We start from the raw sequence: 10,217 nt of genomic DNA on the forward strand, positions 1-10,217 counted from the left end.
ACGCCCCGGGCCAACCTTGCATCTACAGTAGCTACAGTGGTGAATAGTAGCTGTAGAAATGAACAGTATACAAAGGATTATGCCTCCACGCCCCAGACCAAGGAAAGGAGAGCGGGGAATGGGCTGGTAATCCACATCTGAGCCGCTCCCGATGAACGGTAAATTCAAAGAAGAAAATAGCAGAAAATGCACAAAAAAAGAACTATTTTACATCTAAGAAGCTCGAGTTTTTTATGAGCGTGCAATTTTTCATGCTCAAATGACATTCGAGAAGCTCATGCACAAAAAAATCAAGACTAAACAATGCAGTTTTTCAAAGTTTCTTTGAGTTAGAAATTTTCTTTTTCACGTGCTCCTCAAATGTCCTAACACTGAAAAGTTGCACACACCTTGCGCACTCAAGCATCTTAGATGCAGGGGGGGGGGGGGGGGGGGGGATCTGATTTCTTTGATTATTTTTCTTTTTGCTGATTTTGACAAATTTACTGTACACGCACGTGTAGATGAGCCCGTGTTATGCTATTCTCCGATCTCGGGAATGGCCCTCGATTTCATAGGCTGTACGGCTCGGTGCCGAATGGCAGTGTTTCAAGCATCAAAGCAAGCTAATAGCAATAGTTCAATCTACCAAACATTATTAACTGAAATATCGCCACCCATCGGTTCATGCCAAATTTTTAACCAACACAAAGAACAATCACAATCAAGCGGATGCATGACAATTCATATTCCTTGGCACGGTTGACACCAGGATTGCAGAAGAGTTGATGAACAGCTGCCTTATAAATAGTTGATGCCATAGTGTGTAAATACGTTCTGACATAATATACTCTATAAGCAACAAACAACAGGTAGTATCACAAATGGAAGAAGAGCAGGAAAAATCACAATGTACGCTGCAGGTTTCGTAGGAAAGGGTACTACTAACAAAGGGGCAATAATTTAGATAAAACTCCATCTTCATCTACAACAACAAAAAATCCCATCTAACCCCCCTCCGGTATTTACACGAGGGGGGAAGATACTCTCCGGCGCCGATCAGCAGTTGACGCCGCACTGCCCCATAGCGACGGCTTTCTGGGTATCGGATATGAAAGGGTCGATCTTCACCCACAGGAGGGAGAAGATGGAGGCGAGGAGGATGGACCAAACAATGACGATGGTTGGCGTGCGGTTCTGCTTCCCCATGAGACCCTTGAGGAAGGGGTAGAGATGGAGGATCACCCAGATTGAGAAGAAGAGCTTTCCGAAGAGTGGACCCCAGGACTGGTAACCGCTGTTGATGGCATATGATATGCCTGCCACCATGCCCACCAGGTTAATCACAAGGACGGTGGTCGGAGGGATGAGGAGACTGGTCCACTTGAACACATATAGCTCGGCAAAGTCGCCGTCCTCGTCGTTTGCCTTCGAGGTAACCGTGAAGTTGGTGTCGATCCCGGCCAACACCTTCAGCAGACCCTGGAACACTGCGAAAAGATGGGCAGATGTGCCACCAATAACCCAAAACTGCTCGTTTCTCCACCAGTCCTCGATGCCGACACCACTCCATCGGAGCTCCAATATACCGGTGGCAAAGATGGAGGCAAACATAAGAATAAAGAACATCCCAGCATAGTTACTGATCTGCGTATCAGAAGGAAAAAAAAAGGATATGAGCATCAGAAGTTTTTCTGACACGAAGACACCTGATGGTAAGAGTTTTAGCTATGCAGAGATTTAACTAGAAGGACAGAGCTCTGCCGAAATATAAAATATGATCAGCCAAAACATTTTTCTCTCGTGGTCATTAACAACATATCAAGTGACATAATGCAGATAACAATAATGCAAAAGGGTTTCTTGTTACTAACCTCGGGAATGATAAATTTGTTGGTGAGCAGACAGATAGCAGGAAGGACACAATAGGCAATAAGTGGGAGGGATGTTATTGGATAAACAATGGTGTTGATGTAAGCCACCCTCTCCAGAAGTTTCAACCGCCCACCGTAATTGTACCAGATAGGACAATGTCTGCTAAACAGAATTTCAACAGACCCAAGAGCCCATCGGAGAACTTGATTAAGACGGTCAGAGAGATTGATTGGTGCAGAACCCTTGAAACAAGGCCGCGGTGGCATGCAGTAGATTGATATCCATCCTCTTGCGTGCATTTTAAACCCAGTAAGAATATCTTCAGTAACTGAACCATAGATCCAGCCAATCTGAAACAACATAAAAGAAAATCTCACTTCCAGTTTCATATCTCAGCATAGACTTAGAGAAAAGAATGAGGGAAACTATGACTCTCACACTAACCTCTTTTCCCCATTCGGTTTTGTCCTCATATCCACAGCTGATGACATGGATGGCTTCCTTTAGTAGGGAAGCTGGGTTCGTTGAAGGTGGTATGCCTCCTTGAGTCATAAAGGTGGATGCAGTAAATATAGGAGACTGACCAAATCGTTTCTCCAATCTCTTCTGGGACATAAGCATGGACCTTTCATCCTCATAACCTGGTGAGATTCAGAAAGAGTGATTAGTTGAAGCAAGTCATAGCTCAGAATCTCAAGAACCAAAAGGGAGACTAAATAGAAGCATAATGTTGTAGGGATTCAGTATATACAGCGCTTGTTTTAAAAATTGCAAGCACATACCTTCTATACCCTCTTCTATATCGTCCATGTTGAAGATGGGAGCAGAAGACTCGGTTCTCTTCATCATACGGTTTTTGTTATCCATATAGCTCTTGCTCTTTTTCTTTCTGCCACCGCAGCAGCTCTTAACAACAATGTTAGGTTCCAAATCAGCCTCAGTTAATACAGGATCATAGCCATACAAGGCCTGCCTATTGAAACAGCATCCTGTCCCGACATACATTGGACCCTGAATGCCATCTAAACCTTTCATGTTGATCTGCAAAGAGGAAAAGCATGTAAGAGACAAGAAAGTGATGTCGTCATGATGAACACAGACAGCACCAGACTTACATCAAAGAAAACTATGTTGCGATTAGCATATCGATCGTGCAAATCAATGCCGTCAAATCTTTGTGGAAATTGGACATAGCAAGTTTTCCTTCCTAGAGCGGGATCCATCATGAAGCACATTGCTTCTCTAAGAGCTTTGCTGCTATTGAAGTAGTGATCACAATCCACATTAAGAAGATAGGCACCATTTGTCAATACAGCAGATACGCGAATCTGCCAACCAGCAAAAGGTATGTAATCGTATAATTAGCAACGAACCAGATAAAATCCAATGCAATGTACACAAGTAAATTTGCAGAAGAGAACACATACCAGTGCATTCATTGCACCAGCCTTCTTGTGATGCTGGAAACCTGGTCTCTTTTCACGAGAGACATACACAAGCCGTGGCAACTCATTACCATCAGTGTCAAGGCCACCACTGTGCCCCAAGAACACCTGAATTCCACAAAAAGTAAGTTTAATACATAAGATTCAAATTAGGTTGACATTATTTTCAAGCGACAGCCGCATTGAAGTAAAAGGTACCTGAATCATGCCAGGATGGTCCCTAGGGTTATTCCCAGGCCAAGCGGTGCCATCGGCCATGGTCCACCCCTCTTCAGGCACTTTTTGGGCTTTGGCAACAAGTGCATTGATTCGTATTTTAAATTCTTCGTACTCTCTCTGAAACAAAGCATACCCCAAAGTTAATATCCAAGCAGAATTTGGGGAAAGAGCAATCTAAGCATGTGGTATGTAGCTTACCTTCATTGCTCGTCTTTCCTTCACAAAAGAAGGCTGGATTTTGTCCTTTAGGTAATCTATTTTTTGCTGAAAGTAAAACTCCGGGGCCCTTGGTTCAATGTTGTGCTTCTTGCAAAACGGAACCCACTTCCTAGCAAATTCTGCAGTTTCTGAGAGCGACTCAAACGTTAACATAGCTGAACCATCATCAGAAACATAGCATGACACTTTGTCGACAGGGTAATCCACAGCAAGAATGGACAGAACAGTATTTGCTGTGATCAGGGGAGGTTCCTTCAGTGGATCCACTGTACTGACAAAGATATCAATGGGACACAGCTGTGATGGCTCTCCCTCCCTATCATACCTGCAACATTAGATTACGCACCTCAGGACACATAATGTTAATGAAAGATGTTATGGTGCCAAAAATCATGAATAAATGTAGACCCATTTGTCGTAACTTACCTCAATGCAAGCCTGTCAAGGTATGTTTCACGGTTGATTGGATACCATTTTGGAAACTGATCTAGAAGCCAAGACAAGGCGAACCAAATCTCACAGATAACAGACACTAGCCATAATCCATAAGCATCACGCACTGGATGAGTCACACGATACTGGAAGAAGAAGCACAGGATGATAAGTCGGAGAATGATCACTATCCGGTAAAGGTTGAGCTGGTTTGCAGGAATAGGCACTATACGGCTCAGAGGTAAACGTGCATCATCAACCCTGCAAAGACAAAAGTACAGATATCTCAGTTTCATTGAGTCATTTCCAATCGAACAACAAAGTGTAACAACACTACAGGTAAAGCATAGTCAAGAGAAAAATTATAGATCCTAATCAACTCAGAAACATAAAGTATCAGAATAGTCACTGATTACAATGGAGACAGGTTATTTATACATTTGCATATCTTCGCCATTTGAGCCAGTTCCTTCCATGTCTCCTCCTCCTCCTCTTGCATCTGGATATTTATTGGTCACCTGCATCATGTTTTTGTCCTGCTTAACCCTCCAGCTTTCAACTCTTTCCTTCCAGTCAACACTGTTAAGCCCATAGGAGTTCAAGTCCTTCGAAGGGTCCACAATCCTCACAGGAACTGATATCATAGTAGAGAAATGTTAATATTTTCATCAGATGAGCAGACAAATTCTCCAAAAGAAGCTATTTATGATAGATAAGAATATACCTGGGACACTTGGATCGACATAGCTTGATGTTGGGCTGCGAATAGAGTGGCGATCAGGGGAAGCATCGGGGATTTCCCCCGAGATCTGAAAATGATTTTCAATGCATTAATGCACAAGAGCAAGGAATTCTTACAGAAACAAACTCAGATTTCATCAATGCATGAAAAAGCCAAGTGTCTGAATGATAGGTATTTACCTGTTGTCCACTTGTCAGCCGAGGAATACGATGATGAGGTTCATGGCGAGAGGATGAAGACAAATCAATGTCTTCTCCTTGACCCCGCAGCTGCCACTCTGGACCTTTGCCATTCCCTTGCTTGTAGTTGAACTCATTGTCCAGGTCATCAACATCTTCTTCCTCCTCATCTCCCGGAACTCGGGGGCTACCTGAATTTTGTCAACGAGTGATGTATACATCAATTAGCATGATTTATAAACAAAAACATAAGAATATGAGGTGGATGGGTTTAATTTTATATGTCGAGCAACAAGCAACAATCAGTATACCACAACTTTGGCTCATATAAAGCAAGCAGAAAGCAGACTTCCATATGCAATTCTCATACAGATCACACAACAAATCAACATGTTGTATAGAAACAAACCTTTCAGCCTCTTGTATCTAGTCTTGCACTGAGGACAGCATTTGACCCCATCCTTGCGTTCATACTCATAGCAAGGGCGGCAGACCGGGAAGGCGCACTCATTGCAGGCAACAAAGACATCACCGCTGGCCGAAACACCAACAGTGTCACCACATATCTGGCAGCCCTGACCACCCGCGCCTTTTACCTCCTTACCCTGCATCAATAAGATCAAAACAAGGTCAGCACACACCCGTGCGAAATTACACAGCTTGCTAGGAGAGACAGCAATCCCCCATGTACCATAATCGATCAGCAATAAGTCATCTTCTTGGCTTAAAGTTGAAACTATGATCCAAAATCGGGAATGGCATGAATTGCACGATGTTAAGGTAAGGTAGGCTGATCAGTGAATACTGAACATGGTCCCAATATATCGGTGAGGTCTGGAACAGATAATCCCCATGCCATGACTGGCATGGCATTGAAAGGAACAGTTTGTGGTTGTGGGTGTGGGGGTTGGGGGGCACGGATAACCCCGACGCTGAACATCTCCCAATTGCTCCACCGCTCGTCAATTCCTCACATGAACGGGGCCACCATTAACGGACAGGAGAAATGCGGCAAATCTACGAATCCAACGCACGAGCACCCCCATAGATTCATGCGTAATCGGGGGAAATTCGAGCTGTTACACCTAACACCGCAACCTAGATCCACCGGCTCGCGCGCACCAGATCCACCGACACGCTGACACGCGCACCGCATGAACGAGCCGTGACGAACAGAAATGGCGCCGACGAATTAAGGCACCGAGGCAGGCCGGAAGAGAGAAGGGGAAAGACAAACGTACCGGGGCGGGCGCGTCGCCGTCGTGGCGGATCATGACGAACTCATTGCGATTGTGCGACCCCGCGACCATCCCCCGGTTGGCCGCCATCTCCCCGCTCTCCGGCCGCCCTCACACCCCACCGGCGGCGGTGACGAAGGCGAGAGAGAGAGAGAGGCACGGAGATGCCGAGCTGCCGCTCTAGATCCGAGAGGAATCGGTGGAGATCGCCACCATTCCCGGATACCCCCGCGCGCGAGCTCTCTCTCAGCTTGCTTCTGCAATGCCGCTGCTGCTGCTGCTCCTCCTCCTCCACTCCTCCTATCTTGTCATGGCACAGAGGAAAAAAAGTGTTGTCCTTTGTCTCCTATTTCAGCGATTCCTGGAAGCCACCTTTGTGCAGAGCGTGGGAGCGATGGAGTGTAAACAGCGCAGCTGGCTCGGCTCGGGCTTTGCATTAAACTAACCCGTCTGGTAATCCGTTCTTGTCCCAATAATGGCGGTTGAGGCGCCGCTGTCAATGCCCGTCGGTGGCCTCTTTCTTTACTCCTCTCTTTCTGGTCTAACGAAATTTGATTGGGGCTCGGAATCTTCTTCCATCTCGTAGCTCCGTGCATGGAAAAGGATTTGAGATTTGTCATCACATTTCAACAACATTCATTCATTTATTTATTTTGTGATAGTGATAGTATATCGCCGGCGAGATGCATGGGAGCTCTCGGGTGCCAAGGCCCTTATATAATACTACTAAAAATATTAAAGTTAGTATAAAATTAAAGACACTTATTTCAAAACAGAGGAAGTACTTATTAAATTTGAAAAAAAATCAGAAAATGTCAGGAAAAAAACTGAAATTTTGGGATATCAAATCTGGGTGTCCATTCTACTCTTGTGTTTAGTTTTGTGAAGAAATGAAATACATGGCATCCGTGATAAAGAAAATGCATTCCAATCTACGGTCCATCCAAACAGTTTTTACTATACATAAGAACTTTTAAAAACTTTTTACTGAGAATATCATGGATATTCTTCACGAAACTTCTCACGGGAGTAGATTAGGTACCCAAGTTTGACATCCCAAGTTCCATATTTTTTTAAATTTTAGTATTTTTCTAATTTAATATTCATAGGGGGGACGTGGCACCCGAGAGCCACAAATCCTCTTTCTATATCGTCGCGGCAACACTAAAGTACTAGCATGCACACGAAGCTCAATAGGAAGCTTGCAGTACCTGAACATGGAATCTAGTTAGTTAAAGCAATAAATATTTTCGTTAAGATTTTCATGTCACATCAAAATATGTTTTTTAGGACATTGAAAATATGCTTCTAACTAATTACTTGTCATATCGTTTTTTTCATTTACGTGGCATGCATGTTACTAGCTATGTTATTTACATTATAAGTAGTCTAAGCTTTACGGATGAGGATTTGTGGCTCTTGGGTGCCACATGCCCTTATATAAATATAGTATTGAAAAATAGGAAATTTAAAAAAAAAACTGAATTTTTTTTTTGGAAAATCAAACATGGGTGTCCGTTGTACTCCTGTGTTTAGTTTGATGAGGATGGATGCCCATGGTATTCTCGGTAAAAAAGTTAAAAGTATCCGATGTACTACCTCCGTCCTGATTTATAAGTCCTTTTGTATTTTGTGTCAAATTTTGACTAAAGATTTAACTAAGAAAATATTAATGCATGTCGCCAAAATTTATATCGTTGGATTCGTATTTGAACGTAGTTTTCAATTATATTTTTTTATGACATGCATTAAAAATTTGTTAGTTAAATTTAAGGTCAAATTTTGACACAGAATACAAAAAGGGCTAATAAACCAGGACGGATGTAGTATAGAATAAATTGTTTGAATGGATCGTATGTCGGACCGGACCATATCTTTTTCACCATGGATGTCACGGGCATCCATTCCTCATGAAACTAAGACGCAGGGTTGAATGGGCACCCATGTTTGATATTCCGAAATTCCTTTTTTTATTTTCTTTCTATTTTTAAATACTATATTCATATAAGGGCGTGTGGCACCCGTGGGCTCCGATGCATGTCCCAAGCTTTACCCTCAACTTATAGTTACCACCACTAAAAAAACTTACAGTCACTATCTACTCCCTCCGACTTAGTGATCTAAACACTCTTATATTTCTTTACAGAGAGAGTAACTTTCATCTCTAACAGCCGCACACTTGGAGACGTGTCACTGTCCATGTGGTACCTAGGCCATGTAAACGTCCACATAATCGGTGGGGACATTAACCTTTGCGCGTACACTTCCACGTTAGTAGTATGGTACAAATAAACGAGGCTGTGTATCCTGTCGGTCTAACTAAGCTGGTTAACCACAGTGGGTGCGTCCCTGGACCCTGGGTACGGGGCAGCACCAACCGTCAATTGTTTAATCAACGTGGCCGCGCTTTTCTGGTCACATGCGGCGCAGCTAATATTCAATGGAGGATGGAACGTGGACGAATATTTGGTCTCGCATCTGGACCGACACGGTAGGCAAGTTGTTCACTGAAACGGCATGTAAACCATCTCCGGTTCTCTGCAGGGGAATTCCCGGCAGTGACCGTGAAATTTTTGGAGGATGGCAGTGGTTTTTATCGGTATACACGTGCCACCTGCACTCGCAGTTGTACTTGATTAGTAAAGATATTTCTAGTAGTTTACAATCTTTTTTTTTTGCGGGTTAGTTAGTAGTTTACAATCTCTAATGGGTGTGATACAAATGTGCCCGTTTACTAAACGAGCTAAGTCCCGGACGCGGAGAAACTAGTCTCGAGCACAGATGCTCACGATATCTTGGGCGTTCGCTAGAGCGCGGGGATCTGGGCCGATTCTTTATACGGAGTGCTGGAAAATGCGCACTGTGCAGGAATACGGTATGTGTCAGCCCTGGGTAGTGGGCCAGTTCAGGGGCGGCCGTCCGCAGGTGACGGGCTAAGCCGTGGCCCAGGTTCGCGTTTGTCTGTCTGACCCGTGGCTCGGAAAAATCGCTCTTCGTCAAGCGGTAGCACCGCCTCAAATAGAACGAGGCTGCCCAGACTCTTTCCCCACCGCGGCCGCCGCGTTCGATTTGAAGATTGGAGCTCATTTGCTTTCCCTGCCACAGATCCACCTGACTGAGAGGTCGGAGAGTGCCTGGTGCCGGAAGGACGCCGGGGGATGGAACCAGGCGAACTTTGGTGGAGGTGGCGCTGCCGGAGGGCACGGGTGTGAGCGGCGGCGGATCTGCGGCGTGTCTGGAGCAGCTGCTCACAGCTGAGAAGGGTGGATCTGCAGCGTGGCTCAAGCGGCGGCAGTGAGAAGGGACAGCTCGCCTCCTACTTCTGAGCTGTTGACTCCTAAGGCTCCTGGTTGGAATAAGAGGTTAGAGGAACTGAATTTAATTTGAGCAGTGCTATGTATAATTTCAGTACAACGTGGTTGCAGGCTGTGTATACCCGTGTAGTCTTGATTGACGTCAGTTAGGCATGGTGCCATATGAATTAGTGTGAAACTTGATGTCTGAAACATATAATATAATCTAATTAAGCGTGATATGAATTTGTAGTTTTAACTGTAATTTGATGGGCAGTGAATCAATCTAGGCCGTGAAGTGTTGGTTGATTTTTTGACGGTAGGTAGGCATGGTGTGATATGAATTAGTGTGAAAAGACTGATGCTTGAAACATTTAATATAATCTAATTAAGCTTGATAAGAATTACTAGTTTGAATTGCAATTTGATGGCCAGTGAATCAATTAAGGTCGTACAGTACTAATAGAATTTTTACGACAGTTAGGCGTGGTGTGATATGAATTACTGTGAAAGCTTGATGTTTGAAACATTTAATACAGTGTAATTAAGATGTATATGAATTAGCAGTTTGGACTGCAATTTGATGTTCAGTGAAT

General features: G+C 44.1%; 1 protein-coding gene across 1 annotated transcript; it reads right to left on the reverse strand.

The window, feature by feature from the left end:
* Positions 1 to 753: 753 nt before the first annotated feature.
* LOC109771892 (probable cellulose synthase A catalytic subunit 1 [UDP-forming]) lies at positions 754 to 6,766 on the reverse strand. Its single transcript, XM_020330582.4, has 14 exons — positions 6,332 to 6,766; positions 5,500 to 5,695; positions 5,091 to 5,281; positions 4,894 to 4,978; positions 4,608 to 4,803; positions 4,164 to 4,430; positions 3,717 to 4,062; positions 3,498 to 3,635; positions 3,282 to 3,407; positions 2,970 to 3,182; positions 2,637 to 2,895; positions 2,299 to 2,495; positions 1,854 to 2,204; positions 754 to 1,626 (listed from the first exon to the last, which is right to left on the reverse strand). The coding sequence occupies exons 1-14, from the start codon at positions 6,416 to 6,418 to the stop codon at positions 1,039 to 1,041; spliced, it is 3,240 nt and encodes a 1,079-aa protein (XP_020186171.1). The 5' UTR covers positions 6,419 to 6,766; the 3' UTR covers positions 754 to 1,038.
* Between the last annotated feature and the right edge of the window lie 3,451 nt (positions 6,767 to 10,217).

Source organism: Aegilops tauschii, chromosome 1, assembly GCF_002575655.3.
Source record: "Aegilops tauschii subsp. strangulata cultivar AL8/78 chromosome 1, Aet v6.0, whole genome shotgun sequence".
In the NCBI taxonomy this organism is placed as follows: Eukaryota; Viridiplantae; Streptophyta; class Magnoliopsida; order Poales; family Poaceae; genus Aegilops; species Aegilops tauschii.